This window comes from Bufo bufo, chromosome 6, assembly GCF_905171765.1.
Source record: "Bufo bufo chromosome 6, aBufBuf1.1, whole genome shotgun sequence".
NCBI classification, from domain to species: domain Eukaryota; kingdom Metazoa; phylum Chordata; class Amphibia; order Anura; family Bufonidae; genus Bufo; species Bufo bufo.
This window is the reverse complement of record NC_053394.1, coordinates 281,781,584-281,803,477: the sequence shown is the minus strand read 5'-3', so window position 1 is coordinate 281,803,477 and position 21,894 is coordinate 281,781,584. Positions and strand designations below refer to the sequence as shown.

Here is a 21,894-nt window from a genome sequence, read left to right as displayed (position 1 = left end):
ATTTCTATCCGCTCCTCACGTGTTAACCTCGGCGACATGTCAATGGCTGTAAACAAAGAGAAACTTGTAAATAACTCATGAAAGAATAAAGTTACGTTAAAACCAAGCACATCATTGTTTTTCGTGCGAAATTCCCAATAAGTTTGATGTGTCACATGCCCCTCTTCCTATTGAAAAAACAAAAGTTGGATTCAAAATGTCTGACTTCAAAATGGCCGCCATGGTCACCACCCATCTTGAAAAGTTTCCCCCCTCACCAACCATTCCCATTTTATTAAGGTGTATCCATATAAGTGGCCCACCCTGTATTATACCTAGAAATTTTACCACCCCAATCACACTTCTAAATGTGTTACAGATCCCCATTCTGTGTTATAAGTCCACATACAGTACAGACCAAAAGTTTGGACACACCTTCTCATTCAAAGAGTTTTCTTTATTTTCATGTCTATGAAGGCATCAAAACTATGAATTAACACTCCGCTTGTGAGCTCCGTTTGAAGGCTCTCACAAGCTGCCCCGAACGGATCCGTCCAGTCCTAATGCATTCTGAGTGGATGCGGATCCGCTCAGAATGCATCAGTCTGGCACCGTTTGTCCTCCGTTCCGCTCAGCAGGCGGACACCTGAACGCAGCTTGCAGAGGCAAACGGATCCGTCCAGACTTACAATGTAAGTCAATGGGGACGGATCCATTTGAAGTTGACACTATATGGCTCAATTTTCAAACGGATCCGTCCCCCATTGACTTTCAATGTAAAGTCAAAACGGATCCGCTTGCATTATCATGAACAAAAAAAAAATAGTTTTTTTTTTTTGTTTTTTTTGTTCATGCTAATGCAAACGGATCCGTTCTGAACGGATCTAAGCGTTTGCATTATAGGTGCGGATCCGTCTGTGCAGATACCAGACGGATCCGCACCTAACGCAGGTGTGAAAGTAGCCTTATATACATAACAAACAAGTGTGAAACAACTGAAAATATGTCATATTCTAGGTAGAGATGGCCCGAATAGTTCCCGGCGAACATAGCTTGTTCGCGTTCGCCGCGGCGGGCGAACATATGCGATGTTCGGTCCGCCCCCTATACATCATCATTGAGTAAACTTTGACCCTGTACTCACAGTCAGCAGACACATTCCAGCCAATCAGCAGCAGACCCTCCCTCCCAGACCCTCCCACCTCCCGGGCAGCATCCATTTTAGATTCATTCGGAATCTGCATTCTCAGTGAGAGGAGGGAAAGTGCTGCTGCTGCTGATTCAATAGGGAAAGCGTTAGCTAGGGCAGTGTTCTGTGTCCACAGACTCATCTGCTGTAAGGACAGCGTCCTGACAGCACCCCAAAAAGCCCTTTTCAGGGCTGGTACATCAGTCTGCTTTTTTTATTTTATTTTATATATACATATATTGCAGTTGCCTGCCCGTGTGTGAGAGGCTGCAGGCTCAGTCACAGACAGTACTGTGTGCACACCATTCATACAGGGTGTGACAGAAAATACCACGCAGATAAAAAAAATTATATTTAATATTTTTCTGTGATCTAATCCCATTTGCAAGCCCGTGTGTGTCAGGCCCACACAGACTGTATTGTGGCCACTGGCTAGTGGCTAGACCTCCACTTATACCGTTACAGGGTGTCATTTACTCACAAATACCTCGCAGATAAAAAAAATTCTATTTAATATTTTTCTGTGATCTAATCCCATTTGCAAGCCCGTGTGTGTAAGGCCCACACAGACTGTATTGTGGCCACTGGCTAGTGGCTAGACCTCCACTTATACCGTTACAGGGTGTCATTTACTCACAAATACCTCGCAGATAAAAAAAATTCTATTTAATATTTTTCTCTGATCTAATCCCATTTGCAAGCCCGTGTGTGTCAGGCCCACACAGACTGTATTGTGGCCACTGGCTAGTGGCTAGACCTCCACTTATACCGTTATAGGGTGTCATTTACTCACAAATACCTCGCAGTTCAAAAAAAATTATATTTTATATTTTTCTGTGATCTAATCCCATTTGCAAGCCCGTGTGTGTCAGGCCCACACAGACTGTATTGTGGCCACTGGCTAGTGGCTAGACCTCCACTTATACCGTTACACGGTGTCATTTACTCACAAATACCTTGCAGATAAATAAAAATTCAATTTAATTTTTTTCTGTGATCTAATCCCATTTGCAAGCCCGTGTGTGTCAGGCCCACACAGACTGTATTGTGTCCGCTGGCTAGTGGCTAGACTTCCACTTATACTGTTACAGGGTGTCATTCACTCACAAATACCTCGCAGATAATTAAAAATTCTATTTAATATTTTTCTGTGATATAATCACAGTTGCAAGCCAGTGTGTGTCAGGCCCACACAGACTGCACTGTGCCCACTGCCCACCACTTATATAGGGTGGCACAGTACCTTGCACGCATAGTAACACTTATCTAATAAAAAATGACAGGCAGAGGCAGGCCACGCCGCAGGGGCCGTCGTGTTCGTGGTGCTGTGATTTCCACTGGCCATGTACCCTGAACCCCAAAAATTCGGAGAAAATAGTTGACTGGCTTACACAGGACACCCAATCTTCAACAGCTTCCGCTAAGAACCTTGGCGCACCATCCTCCTCCAGCTCAGCTTTGGTCACCTGCTCTCAAGTTACCACTCTCCCGCCCGCCGCCACCACCACCACTACCACCACAGCCACCACAGCCACCACAGCCGCTTCACTTGATCCCTCAGAGGAGTTATTTACACATCATTTGGATGAAATTATTGATGCGCAACCATTATTGCCAGAGGATGGAGATAACAGGGATATGTCTCAGTCAGGCAGCATTACACACATGGACGTACAGTGTGATGATGATGATGATGTTGTACCCGCTGCTGCTTCCTTTGCTGAGGTGTCAGATACAAGTGAAGTGGTTTATGATGACGATGTGTCCGTGGATGCCACGTGGGTGCCTGCTCGAAGAGAAGAAGAAGAGGGGGAAAGTTCAGAAGGGGAGACAGAGAGAAGGAGGAGACAAGTTGGAAGCAGGGGGAGGTCGTCGCAAGGAGCTAGTGGCACAGTCAGACAGCATGTATCGGCACCCGGGGTCAGCCAGACAGCACGCCAATCAACACATGCTGCTGCCACCACCAGCATGCCGTCATTGCAAAGCTCAGCAGTGTGGCATTTTTTTTGTGTGTCTGCCTCTGACAACAGCGATGCCATTTGCAACCTGTGCCAAAAGAAACTGAGTCGTGGGAAATTCAACACCCACCTAGGTACAACTGCTTTGCGAAGGCAGATGATCGCACATCACAAACGCCTATGGGATCAACACATGATGACGAGTAGAAGCAGCACACAACCTCAAAGCCACCATCCTCCTCCTGGTCCAGCATCTTCAGCCACGTCAACCACTGCTGTCCTCCTTGCCCCCTCTCAACCACCCGCCACTCCGCCTCTCACCTTCAGCAGTTCCATCTCATCTGCCCACAGTCAGGTGTCTGTGAAGGAAATGTTTGAGCGTAGGAAGCCAATGTCCCAGAGTCACCCCCTTGCCCGGCGTCTGACAGCTGGCTTGACGGAACTCTTAGCCCGCCAGCTTTTACCATACCAGCTGGTGGAGTCTGAGGCCTTCAAAAAATTTGTCGCTATTGGGACACCACAGTGGAAGGTACCCGGACGAATTTTTTTTTCAAAAAAGGCAATCACAAACCTCTACTCAGTGATTGAAAAGGAAGTCATGGCGTCTCTGGCATACAGTGTTGGGGCAAGGGTCCATCTGACCACTGATACCTGGTCTTCAAAGCACGGGCAGGGCAGGTATATCACCTACACTGCACATTGGGTCAACCTGCTGACGGCTGACAAGCATGGAATGTGTGTCTCTGCAGCGGAGTTGGTGACACCGCCATGACTTGCAGGCAGGCCTACTGCCACCTCCTCTACTCCTCCTACTCCTCCTACTCCATCCTCTTCCATAACCTCCTCGGCTGAGTCCTCTACTGCTGCGGCGTCTGGCTGCACATCAACTGAATCCCCCCAGCTCCCCAGGGGCTATTCCACATCCCGGATACGACAGTGTCACGCTGTCTTGGGGTTGACTTGCCTGAAAGCAGAGAGCCACACCAGACCAGCACTCCTGTCCGCCCTGAACGTACAGGTGGATCAGTGGCTGACCCCGCACCAACTGGAGATCGGCAAAGTGGTGTGTGACAATGGAAGCAATTTGTTGGCGGCATTGAATTTGGGCAAGTTGTCACATGTGCCGTGCATGGCACACGTGTTGAATCTCATCGTACAACGCTTTGTGTCTAAGTACCCAGGCTTACAGGACGTAGGTGTGTGGCCATTTCAGGCGTTCTTGTACGGCCATGGCGCACTTTTCAGACATTCAGCGCCAAAACAACATGCCAGTGAGGCGCTTGATTTGCGACAGCCCGACACGTTGGAATTCAACACTCCTAATGTTCGACCGCCTGCTCCAACAAGAAAAAGCCGTCAACGAGTATTTGTATGACCGGGGTGGTAGTACAGCCTCTGCGGAGCTGGGAATTTTTTTGCCACGTTACTGGACGCTCATGCGCAATGCCTGTAGGTTCATGCGTCCTTTTGAGGAGGTGACAAACCTAGTCAGTCGCACCGAAGGCACCATCAGCGACCTCATCCCATTTGTTTTCTTCCTGGAGCGTGCCCTGCGAAGAGTGCTGGATCAGGCTGTAGATGAGCGTGAAGAGAAAGAGTTGTGGTCACCATCACCACCAGAAACAGCCTTGTCATCATCGCTTGCCGGACCTGCGGCAACGCTGGAAGAGGAGTGTGAGGAAGAGGAGTCAGAGGAGGAATGTGGCTTTGAGGAGGAGGAAGACCAACCACAGCAGGCATCCCAGGGTGCTCGTTGTTGTCACCTATCTGGGACCCGTGGTGTTGTACGTGGCTGGGGTGAAGAACAGACCGTCAATGACATCAGTGAGGACGAGGAACGGGAAATGAGTAGCTCGGCATCCAACCTTGTGCAAATGGGGTCTTTCATGCTGTCATGTCTGTTGAGGGACCCTCGTATAAAAAGGATGAAGGAGAACGACCTGTACTGGGTGGCCACGCTACTAGACCCCCGGTATAAGCAGAAAGTGGCGGAAATGTTACCAACTTACCGAAAGTCAGAAAGGATGCAGCAGTTCAAAACAAAACTAAAAAATATGCTTTACACAGCTTATAAGGGGGATGTCACAGCACAACGGGAATCTAACAGGGGAAGAGGTGAAAGTAATCCTCCTCCTACCACGACCACGGCGGCAAGGACAGGACGCTTTACAGATGTGTTGTTGATGGAGGACATGCAGAGCTTTTTCAGTCCTACACATGGCCACAGCCCTTCGGGATCCAGCCTTAGAGAACGACTCGACCGACAGGTAGCAGACTACCTCGCCTTAACTGCAGATATCGACACTCTGAGGAGCGATGAACCCCTTGACTACTGGGTGTGCAGGCTTGACCTGTGGCCTGAGCTATCCCAGTTTGCGATAGAACTTCTGGCCTGCCCCTCTTCAAGTGTCCTGTCAGAAAGGACCTTCAGTGCAGCAGGAGGCATTGTCACTGACAAAAGAAGTCGCCTCGGTCAAAAAAGTGTTGATTACCTCACCTTCATTAAGATGAATGAGGCATGGCTCCCGAAGGGACTGACAGTGGGGGATACGTTTGACTAACAAAGGGCCTGATGACATGCCTTGGCCTCAAAATGGTCCCCACGCTGCTGTATTTAATGTCTGCATACCGGATGACTTTCGTGAATTCTCCGCCACCAACTAGGGTTCAAGCCGCAATGTTTTAGTCACCTTTCTGCCTTGAAAACATCAATTTTTCCGGCCGCTGCTACAACAGCGGCTGCAACAATAACATTGTTTTTCAGGCATGTGTACATGCCTAATTTTTCTGGCCTCTGGTGCTGCACTGTGGCTGCAAAAACAAAACAAAAAAAAAGGCACATACAAGTGTCAATTCCCCTTCGTGATCGTTACCTTGTTGTGGTGAAGGGGCTTGCATATCACAATGAAGCGATCATCACCTCTATGAGTGTGTTGGCAATGTTGCCACACCCCAGATAAGGCCGTTGCTTCATTATGATCAGACCAAAAGCGATCGGCTGGATAATTTTTCATAGAAAAAACATACATTTTTTTATATTTTTTTTTTAAGTTGTATGGGTGGGTTTTTAATACATAAAATAAAAAAATCATAATAAAGTCTCTTAATAGTTTATTAGAAATAATGCAGACAATTTAAAAAATCCCCATCAATTCCAATACAAAGCAAGTACAAAGCTCAGAACTAAATTATTCCAGGATGTCGTAATGGTTTGTTAATTCGACAATGGTTAATCAATTCGACACACGTCCCCGGATAGGGGACGTAACAGGGATTAAACTGATAGGAAAAGTACTAGCTAAGACACCACTCATATAGGGTGTCACAGCACATTGCTCCGTGCACGCGCAGTGCCCCAACTTGGGACTGAGTAAGAGGACCGACCAAGCTGCTTTTTCCATCTCCCGGTTCCTAAAATCAATTCATTTTGGTGTATCAGAGTTTGGTCTGTCACTGTGAAGGCAGTAGAAGGTACCCGGCCTAAAAATTTTTTCACAAAAGGCAATCCCACCCTGATATGGGACGTAACAGGGATTAAACTGATGAGAATAGTACTACAGAAAATAGAACTCATATCGGGTGTGACAGTAAATTGCACGGCGCAGACGCAGTGACCGTGGCGTGGATTCAAACAAAGAGGAGGGAGCCAGCATTTTTTTAACCATCTCCCCGTTAGAAAAATCTATTTAATAAATTGACCCCAGATTGGGGACGTAACAAGGATTAAACTGATGAGAAGAGAGAACTACAGAAAATACCACTCATATCGGGTGGGGCAGTAAATTGCACGGGGCAGACGCAGTGACCGTGGCGTGGATTCAAACAAAGGGGAGGGAGCCAGCATTTTCTTTATCCATCTCCCCGTTCGAAAAATCTATTTAATAAATTGACCCCAGATTGGGGACGTAACAGGGATTAAACTGATGAGAAGAGAGAACTACAGAAAATACCACTCATATCCGGTGGGGCAGTAAATTGCACGGTGCAGATGCAGTGACCGTAGGGTGGATTCAAACAAAGGGGAGGAAGCCAGCATTTTTTTAACCATCTCCCCGTTCGAAAAATCTATTTAATAAATTGACCCCAGATTGGGGACGTAACAGGGATTAAACTGATGAGAATAGTACTACAGAAAATACCACTCATATCGGGTGGGGCAGTAAATTGCACGGCGCAGACGCAGTGACCGTGGCGTGGATTCAAACAAAGGGGAGGGAGCCAGCATTTTTTTTAACCATCTCCCCGTTCGAAAAATCTATTTAATAAATTGACCCCAGATTGGGGACGTAACAAGGATTAAACTGATGAGAAGAGAGAACTACAGAAAATACCACTCATATCGGGTGGGGCAGTAAATTGCACGGCGCAGACGCAGTGACCGCGACGTGGATTCAAACAAAGGGGAGGGAGCCAGCATTTTTTTTAACCATCTCCCTGTTCGAAAAATCTATTTAATAAATTGACCCCAGATTTGGGGCGTAACAGGGATTAAACTGATGAGAAGAGAGAACTACAGAAAATACCACTCATATCCGGTGGGGCAGTAAATTGCACGGCACAGACGCAGTGACCGTGGATTCAAACAAAGTGGAGGGAGCCAGCGTTTTTTTAACCATCTCCCCGTTCGAAAAATCAATTCAATTCACCTTTCGGGGACCCTTGGTGTTGTACGTGGCTGGGTGGAGGAAGAAACCTTCAATGACATCAAGGATTGTTAGGTGATTTATGCCCTTTATGGATTAAAATCCAACTCTGCGTCAACTACATAATTTTCCATGGGAGTTTTGCCATGGATCCCCCTCCGGCATGCCACAGTCCAGGTGTTAGTCCCCTTGAAACAACTTTTTCATCACTACTGTGGCTAGAAAGAGTCCCTGTGGGTTTTAAAATTCGCCTGCCTATTGAAGTCTATGGCGGTTCGCCCGTTCGCGAACATTTGCAGAAATTCGCGTTCGGCATTCGCGAACGGAAAATTTTATGTTTGCGACATCACTAATTCTAGGTTCTTCAAAGTAGCCACCTTTTGCTTTGATTACTGCTTTGCACACTCTTGCCATTCTCTTGATGAGCTTTAAGAGGTAGTCCCCTGAAATGGTCTTCCAACAGTCTTGAAGGAGTTCCCAGAGATGCTTAGCACTTGTTGGCCCTTTTGCCTTCACTCTGCGGTCCAGCTCACCCCAAACCATCTTGATTGGGTTCAGGTCCGGTGACTGTGGAGGCCAGGTCATCTGGCGCAGCACCCCATCACTCTCCTTCATGGTCAAATAGCCCTTACTTTCAAAGTTTTCCCAATTTTTCGGCTGACTGACTGACCTTCATTTCTTAAAGTAATGATGGCCACTCGTTTTTCTTTACTTAGCTGCTTTTTTCTTGCCATAATACAAATTCTAACAGTCTATTCAGTAGGACTATCAGCTGTGTATCCATCTGACTTCTCCTCAACGCAACTGATGGTCCCAACCCCATTTATAAGGCAAGAAATCCCACTTATTAAACCTGACAGGGCACACTTGTGAAGTGAAAACCATTTCAGGGGACTACCTCTTGAAGCTCATCAAGAGAATGCCAAGAGTGTGCAAAGCAGTAATCAAAGCAAAAGGTGGCTACTTTGAAGAACCTAGAATATGACATATTTTCAGTTGTTTCACACTTGTTTGTTATGTATATAATTCCACATATGTTAATTCATCGTTTTGATGCCTTCAGTGTGAATCTACAATTTTCATAGTCATGAAAATAAAGAAAACTCTTTAAATGAGAAGGTGTGTCCAAACTTTTGGTCTGTACTGTATGCATTCAGAAAGTCTTAAAGACCCTTCAACTTTTTTCACATTTTGTTATGTATGCTAAAATAAAAAATTCAAGTTTTCCCCATCATTCTGTACTCAGACATTTTTGCTAATAAAAAAAAAAAAGGAAAATCAAAAATTTCACATGGACATAAATATTCAGACTGTTTGCTATGGCACTTGAAATGTATCTCTGGGGGCCTTCCATTTTTCTTGATCATCTTTGAGATGTTTTTATATCTTGAATGGAGTCCACCTTTGGTAAATTTACTAAACTAAGTAATTAGAGAAGCAAAGAAGACCAAGGGCGTCCCTAGGGAGGGTGGAAAGCAGTGCCCACCCAATGTAACCACAAAGGACACCCATAGTATATAACTCAGTACAAGCTCCCGAGTGAAATAGCAAAAAAACAAGAGAACGGAGCTCATAGTACCAGAAGTAAAAATATATTTTATTGTAACATATTTAAAAAATTGTATATATAGGTGAAGAAACAAGTAAATAATATGCCATTAAAAAGTGAATAGGAGCAGAACAAAAGCACCACCCTGGGATAGCACACGGATCAATTGTAAAGCATGTGGATATGGATTAATGCGTGGTACAATGACCAACAAATGACCAAAAGGCAATGTAGTAACCTTAGTGCACAGGTGAGTCAACAGTCAAAACTAAACCTGCAGTGGGTCAGTATAGAAGTCCAGGCAGGAAGCTCTATATCTGGCAACCAGAGAAGTGTGAGAGGGGAATATAAGGAGGTTGGGAGTGCTGGACAAGGAACAGCTGAGGAGAAGGAGCTACGGATCCCTGACTGAGCCAAAAAGGGTTGCAAAGCAAACCCAGAAATCTACCATAAGGAAAAAGCCCTATCTTACATAGAACGCGCAGCCAACCGCTGCGACTTCCTGACCCCGGGTATAACGGATTCAGGCGTGGTTCTTGACACCCTCGTGACAGTACCCCCCTCTCTACGAGGGGCCTCCGGACACTCAGGACCAGGTCTCTCAGGATGAGAGGCATGAAAAGCCCGAACTAACCTGTCAGCGTTTACCTCAGACGCAGGAACCCACATTCTTTCCTCGGGACCGTAACCCCTCCAATGCACCAGATATTGAAGAGAGCGGCGGACCCAACGAGAATTAACAATTTTGGATATCTGAAACTCTAGATTACCATCCACAACAACAGGTGGGGGTGGCAGCGGTGACGGTTCTAGAGGTGGAACATATTTTTTGAGTAACGACTAATGAAAGACGTTATGGATTTTAAAAGTCTGAGGTAGCTCCAGGCGAAAAGCCACGGGGTTGATGATGGCTACAATTTTGTAGGGGCCAATGAACCTAGGACCCAGTTTCCAAGAGGGAACCTTTAATTTAATATTCCTAGTAGACAACCACACATAGTCATTCACTCCTAGGTCCGGACCTGGCGACCGTCTCTTATCAGCCATGCATTTGTATTTACCTCCCATATTTTTCAAGTTAGCTTGCACCTTCTGCCATACCGATGAAAGAGATGACGAAAACCGTTCCTCTTCGGGAACCCTAGAAGACCCCCCCCTCTTTGAAAGTACAGAATTAAGGGTGAAAACCATATGCACCAAGAAATGGTGACTTGCCAGTGGATACCTGACGACGATTATTTATGGCAAACTCAGCTAACGGTAAATATGATGACCACAACTCTTGGTTTTCAGACACAAAACATCTTAGATATGTCTCCAGGTTTTGGTTGGTACGCTCAGTCTGTCCATTCGACTGAGGATGGAAAGCTGAGGAAAAGGACAAGTGTACCCCCAAACGGGAACAAAAAGCTTTCCAAAATGTAGAAATAAACTGGGTACCCCGGTCCGAAACAACATCAGAAGGGACCCCGTGAGGCTTCATGATTTCACTGATGAATACCTGAGCAAGAGTCTTAGCATTAGGTAGTGTGGGTAACGCAATGAAGTGTACCATTTTGCTAAACCTGTCCACTACTACCAAAATAACGGTTTTACCCGCAGACAAAGGTAAGTCAGTGATAAATCCATTGACAGATGTGTCCATGGTCTATTGGGAATGACGAGTGGTAATAGAGACCCTGCAGGACGTGTATGCGAAACTTTTGCGCGCGCACAGGTAGAACAAGAAGACACAAAATCCAATACATCCTGACGCAACCTTGGCCACCAAAAACGACGAGACAATAGCTCCAAAGTTGCTTTACTACCCGGGTGCCCAGCAAGTGCCGAATTATGATGTTCCTTTAATAATTCGAAATGCAGGTTCAACGGTACAAAGAATTTCTCTGAGGGGCAAGAGACCGGGGCGTCCCCCTGGGCCTCTAACACCTTCCCCTCCAGAGCAGAGTGTACCGCAGAAACAACCACTCCTCTTTGAAGAATGGGTACCGGATCACTCACATTACCCCCTCCAGGGAAACAACGAGATAGTGCATCAGCCTTGGTATTCTTTGCCCCAAGACGATAGGTAATAACAAAGTTAAACCTGGTAAAAAATAGCGCCCACCTAGCTTGTCTAGGGGTGAGACGCTTAGCTGATTCGAGGTACAGAAGATTTTTGTGGTCCGTAATCACAGTGACGGGGTGGACTGCCCCCTCTAAAAAGTGACGCCATTCTTCAAACGCTAGTTTAATAGCTAATTGTTCCCTATTGCCAATATCGTAGTTCTTTTCTGCTGAAGATAGGTTTTTAGAAAAGAAAGCACAAGGACGCCATTTGCCAGGAGACGGACCCTGAGACAGCACCGCCCCCACTCCCACCTCTGACGCATCGACTTCAACAATAAAAGGCTGAGAGACTGAGAGACATCAGGCGCCGAGGTAAACCTCTCTTTTAGAGAGGAAAAAGCAACTTTAGCGGCGTCAGACCATTTAGAAAAATCAGTCCCCTTCCTAGTCATGTCAGTAAGGGGTTTTACAATAACTGAATAATTTTTAATGAATTTCCTATAGAAATTCGCGAAGCCCATGAACCGTTGCAGTGCTTTGAGGTTCTCAGGAAGATCCCAATCTAAAATTGCCTGGACCTTCCTAGGATCCATACGGAAACCTGAAGCAGATAAAAAATAACCTAGGAATTGTATCTCCTGAACGGCGAAGACACATTTTTCAATTTTAGCATATAATTTATTCGCCCGTAGGACCTGCAGTACTTGTCTGACATGCACCTCATGTGTTCTCAGATTAGACGAATAAATTAAAATATCATCTAGGTATATTACCACAAACCTGCCGATTAGAAAATCTAGGCAAGGATGCAGGCCCCCATCTTTCTTTTTAACGAAGAAAAACCCTGCAGCCACGGGTGAAGAAGAGGGTCTGATGTGTCCCTTAGCCAAGCTCTCGGAGATATAATCTTTCATGGCTTGTCTCTCTGGACCCGAAAGATTATATAACCTGGTCTTGGGTAATTTTGCGCCGGGAATAAGGTTAACCGGGCAATCATAAGGACGGTGAGGTGGTAACTTCTGACAACCCTTTTCAGAAAAAACGTCCTCAAAATCCGAAATAAATGTAGGCAGGGTAGTTATGGAGGCGACTAAGCAATTGCTATTTAAGCAATTTTCTCTGCAATGCTCACTCCACTCCGATATCTCCCTGGCCTGCCAATCCACCACTGGATTGTGCTCTACCAACCAGGGAAGGCCCAGCACTACCGGAGTGGGAAGCCCCTCCAGAACATAACATGAAAGCATCTCATTATGGTGGTCCCCTACCCGAAGGTGTAAATTATGAACAATTTGGGTGAGGTTTCTCTGAGACAGAGGAGCAGAATCAATAGCGAATATGGGAATAGGTCTCTGTAGCGTACAGAGAGACAAACCCATAGTGCGGGCAAAATGGGCATCTATCAAATTTACCCCTGCTCCACTGTCTAGAAAGAAAGAAATAGTCTCCGTCTTAACACCAAAAACAATAACCGCTGGCAACACAAATTGCGATGTACGTATGGAGGAAACATATACCCCCCGGCTGACATCCTCCACACAGCCTGGGGTTAGTAGTTTTCCGACGGTCTTTTGTTTCTGAGGAAAGAAGGACAGACATTAATGAAATGACCCCTCTCCCCACAAAAAAAAACAAACCCCACGCCTACGGTGAGCCTCAGGAGGACGGACCTGACGAGTAGTTCCTCCTAGCTGCATAGGCTCGTCTAAGTCCGTACAGACTAACTGCTGCTTGGGAGGGGTTACCAATTGCTCAGGTTTTTTCAACCTGTCCCTAAGGCGTCTATCTATTCGGATAGAAAGGGACATAACCGCATCAAGGGAAAAGGGGGTCTCATATAATGCAAGCGCATCCTTAACCCTTTCGGATAACCCAGAGCAGAACTGACTCCTGAGAGCCGGGTCGTTCCATTGGGTATCCGTAGCCCACCTACGGAAGTCAGAGCAATACTCCTCTACCGGCCGCTCTCCTTGTAGGAGTCTCCGTAATCTTGATTCAGCCAGTGCGACTCGGTCAGGGTCGTCATATATGAGACCCAAGGCCCCGAAAAACTCATCCACTGACCGAAGAGCCTGGGAATCAGTGGGTAAAGAGAACGCCCAGGACTGCAGGTCCCCCTGCAGCAGGGAAATAACAACCCCCACCCGCTGTTCTTCATTACCAGAGGAGTAAGGGCGCAGTTTAAAATATAATTTACAGGCCTCACGGAATGTCAAAAACTTGTCCCTTCCCCCAGAAAATCTGTCAGGGAGAGGGACCTTGGGTTCCGCAACAACCTGGTTACCAGTAGCAACCGCTGGGCTTGCGGTCAGTTGTAATTGCTGCTGTTGCTGGAGGACCGACGCCTTCAATCCTGCCACCTCCAAAGACAGGCCATGAAATTGTTTGGACAGAGCAGCAATTGGATCCATACTGGATTCTAAGTAGGTAAATAAAAAATATATATATATATATATATTTTTTTTTACCTACACAAAATAAGGGCCAGATATAATGTAATGACCGGCGTCACGCACAGGGAGGGAAAAGGGAAAGCCCTGCCCAAGGGAGAGGGAAAGGTGGTGACCCCTGACTCACCTTGCGGCTGGCACCTGACTGCCCTGACGTCCCTAGACGGGTTCCTCACCCGTGCGGCGATCACGTGCCTAAACCCTGGCTTTCCCTAAAATGAGCCCTAGAAAGTGAACGGGCTGGTGGGATCGCTAGTCCGCACCACTGACACTAAGAGGGAAACACCAGGGAGAGGACAGACAATACAGACAAACACATAAACCCAGGTGGGCGACCACAGCAGACCACAAAGGTCCAACAGGGATCCGGAGGGTAACGTTCTGGACCAACAACCAGAGAACGCAGCAACACAGCTCCAGTGGGTCAGTATAGAAGTCCAGGCAGGAAGCTCTATATCTGGCAACCAGAGAAGTGTGAGAGGGGAATATAAGGAGGTTGGGAGTGCTGGACAAGGAACAGCTGAGGAGAAGGAGCTACGGATCCCTGAGTGAGCCAAAAAGGGTTGCAAACCCAGAAATCTACCATAAGGAAACAGCCCTATCTTACATAGAACGCGCAGCCAACCGCTGCGACTTCCTGACCCAGGGTATAACGGAGTCAGGCGTGGTTCTTGACACCCTCGTGACACACAATGAGACCAGGTGTGGTATGTCACCTGGGTCAGATGCCGCACAGGAAAAAGAAGAGCAGAGACTCACCTGAAGAGAAAAGACCGTGTGCTATGTCTCCCAGGATGGCGCTACCCCAACGCGCGTTTCGGCGAGCCTTTGTCTGGGGGGCAGGCACTCACCTGTGCACTAAGGTTACTACATTGCCTTTTGGTCATTTGTTGGTCATTGTACCACGCATTAATCCATATCCACATGCTTTACAATTGATCCGTGTGCTATCCCAGGGTGGTGCTTTTGTTCTGCTCCCATTCACTTTTTAATGGCATATTATTTACTTGTTTCTTCACCTATATATACAATTTTTTTAATATGTTACAATAAAATATATTTTTACTTCTGGTACTATGAGCTCCGTTCTCTTGTTTTTTTGCTAAACTAAGTAATTAGTTGAGACAGACCTTGGTAAGAGAGGTGACGAAGAACCCAATGGTCACATTGGCAGAACTCCAAAGATTCTGTGTGCAGATGGGAGAAACTTCCAGAAGGTCAACCATGACTGCAGCAGTCCACTAATCAGGGCTTTAAAGCAGAAAGGCCAGAAAAAAGCTTCTCCACAGTAAAATATACATGAAAGCCTGTCTGGAGTTTGCAAAAAAGTACCTAAAGGACTCTCAGACTGTGAGAAACAAGATTCTGTGGTCTAACGAAACCAAGATTAAGCTTTTTGGCTTCAGTTCTAAGCATCATGTCTGGAAGGAACCTGGCAATGTTTATCACCTGCCCAATACCATCTCTACAGTGAAGTATGGTGGTGGCAGCTTAATGCTGTGGGGGTGCTTTTCAGTGGCTGGCACAGAGAGACTGGTTAGGGTTGAGGGAAAGTTGAATGGAGCAAAGAACAGAGATATTCTTAATGAAAACCTGATCCCGAGTGCTCTGGACTTCAGACTGGACCAAAGGTTAATTTTCCAACAAACAATGGCAGAAAATACCCAAATCCAGGTGCAAAACTTTTGAGATCATACCCAAGAAGACTAAAAGGCTATAATTAGGGATGAGCTAATCGACTTCGGGATTCGCATAAAACTTTGTTCTAATACTGTACGGAGCAGGAGCTCCGTACAGTATTAGAATGTATTGGCTCCGATGAGCCGAGTTCGGGAAATGTTTTTTTACAGTAGAAATTAATTTATGAAGTTATTGCACGAAGTCTCGCGAGATTTTGCGAAGCAATAACTTCGTCTCTTCGGAGCCAATACATACTAATACTGTATGGAGCTTCTGCTCCGTACAGTATTAGAACAAAGTTTTATGCGAATCGACTTCGGATGTTTCATCCGAAGTCGATTCGCTCATCCCTAGCTATAATCACTGCCAAAGGTGCTTCAAGTAAGTCCTGAGTAAAGGGTCTTAATTCTTATGTCAATACAAAATTTTAGTTTCTCCTTTTCAATAAGTTAGCAAACATTTCTAACGTTATGTTTTCACTTTGTCATTATGGGGTATTGAGTGCAGAATGATAATGAAAAACTTGAATTTGTTTTTATTATTATTATTAACACAAGGCTGCAACATAAAATGTGAAAAAAGTGAAAGGGTCTAAAGACTTTCCAAATGTAGTGTAAGTCCACAATGCACAGTCTATTGTAAATGCTGCCATCAGTTGTTACCGACTTAGTGATACTAATTATGCATACTTTTTTATTTTGTGACAAACTTTTTAAAATATATTTTAAACATTTTTGTTACAGGTTTTTCAGTTCCACTTGGGGACTTGAAAAATGTTTGAATACTACTGGAATATATCTGTATTGCATTGTATTATTCCTGTCAAATAATGAAATACGAAAGGGTGGTCCCTCGGGGGAGAAGGTGGTGCTGTCGCACCTGACCCCAACACTGCTTTGCAATCTAAACTACATGAAACTAAAGGGGGCAGCAACGTGTTTAAAACTTAACATTTAATGATGTCAATAAAAATCCTAAGAACGGGAAAATGGACCCCTTACAAAATGCAACACAGACAGACAGAGGACCTGGAGTACGTGTAACCTACTAGGTCACCTTTGATGTGGTCCACAGTACCACCTCTAAGACAGGTTGGAGTGGGTCTGACAGGACAAACCAAAGGTAGGTAAATGTAAGACCACAGATGTGTACTTAAAGATGCACGTAGTACACTATTAGGTCTAAAAACATGCCAGACAGGCAGAAAAAAGGGTTGGTCTAACCGGTGGAAGACAATCAGGACCGGCACTCAGGGTGCACATTCAGAGGTGATTCTTTAGCTATAGAGGGTCTTTGGGTAGACAGTCAACATAATAAGGGAGGGCCTCAGGGAGAGGATCTATCCCCGTTAGGCCCTACTTGGCCTGTTTTACCCTGAAAAAGCCTCCTTAACACGGGGTCCTTGCCCCGCAAGGGGTGGCCCCGTCTGGAACCTAACCTCAAACTGATAACCCTACATGGCCCTGCCAGGAGCAAAGTGTAGAGGCCCAGGGTATAACAAATTATTGTGATGGATATAGAACGCTAAGGTGGTGATATATTCAAGTGTCCCTACGTGTTTCATATATGAATATATCTAAAGAGGGATACCTGTGACTATAAAGACCCCATAAATCATCAGGGAACAAAGGTCTTAAATAGAATACCCCCACTCCTAAAACAGCTATGAGATGAGGTGTATCTGGGCGGGGGAAAAAAACAAAAAAAAAGTATGATGGCACAGACTGTGAAGGGCGTATGGCCCTATTCGACATTGACACAATGTCCTTGGAAAGCGTATGGCCTATTTCCAGGGAATAGTAAAACCACACATCTGTGGTCTTACATTTACCTACCTTTGGTTTGTCCTGTCAGACCCACTCCAACCTGTCTTAGGGGTATTATTTCTGTCAGTAGTATCCTGACAGGCAGCCTATTAGATCCTCTCTCCATCAGTGCTTAATAGGCATTTGTACATGGCATACCTGGGGGCCATTTCTAGGCCCCCAAGCTGACATAGCATCCATGGCACCCCACAATGGCATCTCTTGATAGTCCCAATTGTCTGTTAAGTCACTTAGATGTCACAGTTACTACTGTCCATGGCATCTAAGGGGTTAAACTGCCAGGATTGGAGTTTTCTCTGATCCCAGCAGTTGCAGCAGGGCTGTGTATCTTAGAATGGACACCTATTCACACATGCTGGCTGCTTCACTGGCATGCATGGTGCTGCTCTCATCTCCAGTGCTGTGCATACAAGGGATACTGCTATACTGTGTCGATGGATGTGCTGCGTACCCTCTCCAGGTCCGGTGCGACTGTAATCATTACAGTTCCAGCATATAGAGTAACCCCTAAAATAACAATTTTATTGGTATACCTTAAAAGGGGATCCCAATTGGGTCCACTCGTTATAACATAAATAATATACAAACAGAGTAGTGTATCCTATAATCACATCCAGTGTAATTGGTAACCTGGGGTGCGGGGATATTTGTCCCTATATCTACCCCTATCCTAAAACCTCAGCCCAGGGAGGGCTCCTAATGGTGGAGACCCCCTGTCCACGTACCTAAACTCCTACCCCTCACAGATCCCTATGGGGGTGCAGCAGGGATGTTTCTAGATTACCTCAGGTATGAGGTGAGGATAATAATTAATCATAGATATATATATAGCAACTGGATGCAAAAACAAAAAAACAATAGCGTGGTACAGACATATACAAAAATACGATTGGTCAGGGTTGACTGGATAGTCACACACCTTAACTACCTCGACGCGTTTCCCCCTAGACAGTGCTATGGGATCATCAGGAGGTATAATAAAACTATTAGTCTATACAGAGTAAATGCAACCATATAGATACTGGCATAAAGCAAGGTCACTTAGAAAAGTGCTACAAGATATACACCAGCATATAGCCAGGTCGCACATATAACATGTAATCATTACACCCCTATCTTGAGGGACATTAAGTGGGTTGTCTAAAAAAAAATCTCCAGAAAAAGGACCATTCTTGTCCATGGGTTGTCTTGTATTGTTCGTTAGAGAGGGGCTAAGCTGAATTAACAGACACAGACCACCGCCAAAATGGTTGTTTTTGGTAAAAGTACAGATATATATATTTCTTGTTTATACTATGAAGACATATTTTAAGGTAATAGTAAATTTCTCACCACTTGCAATAGGGACAAGTATCCAAGACCCACATTGTCAAAATTCACTTTGACATTAACCCATCGCGCTTCTTCAGTGTAATTTAAAGCAGAGCAGTCCGAGCGATTGTTCACTACAGAAATGTCAAAGAGTTCCGATGTGGTGGTGTTGATACAGCGATAATATTTTCCAGCAAACAGGTTGACGCCCATTATACTGAAGATCAGCCAGAAGATTAGACAAACCAGTAGCACGTTCATGATGGAAGGAATGGCGCCCAACAAGGCATTGACTACAACCTTAAAGAAATAGATGAGGCAGAACATTAAACAAGTCAGTGGTTGCCAATATCTTATTAACTGAAATCAAAGCCCATTGAGAATAGCTGTATGGTCCCAAAATACGAACTAGCATGAAGTATTGATGGTATACCTACCCTCATGCCTTCAAATCTTGACAATGCTCTCAGTGGTCTGAGGGCTCTCAAAGTTCTTAGGGACTTGATGGCACCAAGTTCTGAATAACCCAACCAGTTGGCAGTCAAACTGATCAACGATACCTTCAGGTAATGTAAACATATTATTCTTCAAAAGCACCCTTACAACAATGTGACAAGGTAAATAATAGATGTATCCATGGTTTACATACTATTTGCATATACTGTAACTAAGATACAGTACAGAGGTACAATCACTAATGGACACATTAGTGGCCCAGTCAACTGAACCATAAGAAACTCAGGAGAATAGAGTAGAGCAAAAATGCAATGATATCCTGTAAATGCACAACGCCATGCACATTATTATATTTTATAATGTATATAGATAAAGTAATTCTTAAAGGGGTTCTCCATTTAGACAGTCCCTCTTAGTTAGAGGGGTCCCCCAACAATAAGCCAATCAAAAGGTGACCCACTGCTAGGCCCTTCTGTGATCAGCAGATTATGTGGTTAGCCACCCCATTTGAATGACTCTGGTTTTGATGATCTCTACTTGGAGTTTGGGGTTTTAAATGTCCACGTACATACAGTACTACAGGTCTACCACTTTCCTAACAGAGAAAATTGTCTGCCCAGGTTCATTCTGATCTCCTTTCAAATACTTACATCCACAATGAGAAAATCCAGCCAGCACCAAGCATTGGTGAAATAAACTTTGAAGCCATATGCCACCCACTTCAGCAACATTTCGATCACAAACGCATAAGAGAAGACTTTATCAGCGTATTCTAATATAATTTTGATAACTTTTCTCTGTTCAATGTAGATATCCTCAAATGCCTGTAAAAGATGAAGGAGTTGTCTATTATTATAATGTATATACCACTAAACTTTCATCCCCTATATCCCTTTACACCAACATGCAGGCCAAATTATACAATTCTTATCACTGAGGGGTTCACTGTATTATCATTTTATTAATGAGTTCAATGGGTGCTGCATACATCTATATGTTCCCAATAGTGGTTGCAGGTAGCCAGAATTATTTCATTTAACTCTATGGGCCAGATTTATCATTACTCTGACCGCTCACTCCACTTTAACATATAGCTAAAGTCAGTTTTAGCCAAGTCAGATTTATGATCGGCCCTTTACGACTGTAATAAATGTGGTTTGACGGTAGCAGTTTATCCGTCAGTAAGCAGCTTTACAAAAGTCGCACATCTTTACGAAAAAGTCGCACGTTTTTATGAAAAAGTCGCATGAGATAAGCATGGTCCTCACAGGAGTGAAATTGCGACTTTTTTGCGACTTTTTTGCGACTTTTTAAATAGTCCCAATAGTAAATCTGTCTAGAGATTCATTTACATAAGAAAACACGCCCACTTTCAGAAAACTGGTGAGCATAGTGCAGAGCAGAAAAAAGTCGCAAATTTGTGCGCAGTTTTAGGGCTTGGGACTTTTTTTGGGACTTTTTCACTCCATTATTCTGACCTGAGCTAATGATAAATCTGGCCCTATATCTTTACAATTTGGAGCTCTACAACATAAAAAGGAAGTGTCAACCCTTATAAAGGTATATTATTAAATTAATCTGCACAGAATTTCATACCAATTTAAAACAAAAATGACTTTGTGTCAGCAGATGACAGTTAGGGCTCATGCACACGAAAGTATTTTTCTTCCGTTTCAGTTCAAGTCCATATGCGGAACCATTAATTTCAATGGGGCTTGAAAAAAAATGGAAATGACTCCGTGTGCATTCCGCATGTCCGTTCCACAAAAAAAAATACATTTCCTGTTCTTATCTGTTTTGCGGACAAGGACAGGCATTGTTACAATGGATCCGCAAAAAAATTGATGCAACACGGATGTCACACGGATGTCATCCTTTTTTTGAGAATCCGTGTTTTGTGGACTGCAAAATACATACGGTCGTGTGCATGAGTCCTTAATCTCATACCCAAATGTACCGTAGTCCTGTATCTTAGGCCTATTGCACACAGACGTTTTTTTTCCCCGTTTACTGGACGTTTTTTGCGTTCCGTATACGGTCCGTATACGGAACCATTCATTTAAATGGGTCCGCAAAAAAAAACGGAATGTACTCCGTATGCATTCCGTTTCCGTATTTCTGTTTTTCCGTTCCGTTTTAACATAGAACATGTCCTATTATTGCCCGCAAATCACAGTCCGTGGCTCCATTCAAGTCAATGGGTCCGCAAAAAAACGGAACACATACGGAAATGCATCCGTATGTCTTCCGTTTCCGTTCCGTTTTTTGCTGAACCATCTATTGAAAATGTTATGCCCAGCCCAATTTTATCTATGTAATTACTGTATACTGTATATGCCATACGGAAAAACGGAACAGAAACGGAAACACAACGGAAACAAAAAACGGAACAACGGATCCGTGAAAAACGGATCGCAAAACACTGAAAAAGCCATACGGTCGTGTGCAATAGGCCTAAAACCGACCATCCAGTTCAAGAAAGAAAAACACAATAGCTGGGTAAAGAACAGAACAGTTATATAGTGACCTCCTTTTCAGGTGCAGATCTGCCGATCCCCGAGCTCCTCTTCTGTCATCCAAGATGACCGCACCCAGGGGTGGCATCCAGCCAGTTCTCCCTGATTTCCCCAACCAAAAGCTGGTTCCCTTAACTGTGTAGCAGCGGAATGACAACCCAGATCCCCACCTTCACTTAACACTGTATAAGCATCTTCAGGACACTGATACAGTTGATACCTAGCAGACTATTCTCTAGGCCACTTTAGGCTAAGCAGCCTGTGACCAAGAGGACTGCAGAACAGTGC

The 21,894-nt window shown here is 44.8% G+C and overlaps 1 protein-coding gene across 4 annotated transcripts in view; it reads right to left on the bottom strand.

Annotated features, from left to right (window-relative positions):
- SCN4A (sodium voltage-gated channel alpha subunit 4) overlaps positions 1–21,894 on the bottom strand; it is a 178,537-nt gene that overhangs the window by 21,779 nt on the left and 134,864 nt on the right. For all 4 annotated transcript variants that reach the window (XM_040435981.1, XM_040435982.1, XM_040435983.1 and 1 more), the window contains 3 exons: positions 19,741–19,914; positions 19,072–19,194; positions 18,656–18,934 (listed from right to left, as the gene is read on the bottom strand). In XM_040435981.1, the coding sequence (XP_040291915.1) occupies positions 18,656–18,934; positions 19,072–19,194; positions 19,741–19,914 (576 nt within the window). The remainder of the gene's footprint in view (positions 1–18,655; positions 18,935–19,071; positions 19,195–19,740; positions 19,915–21,894) is intronic.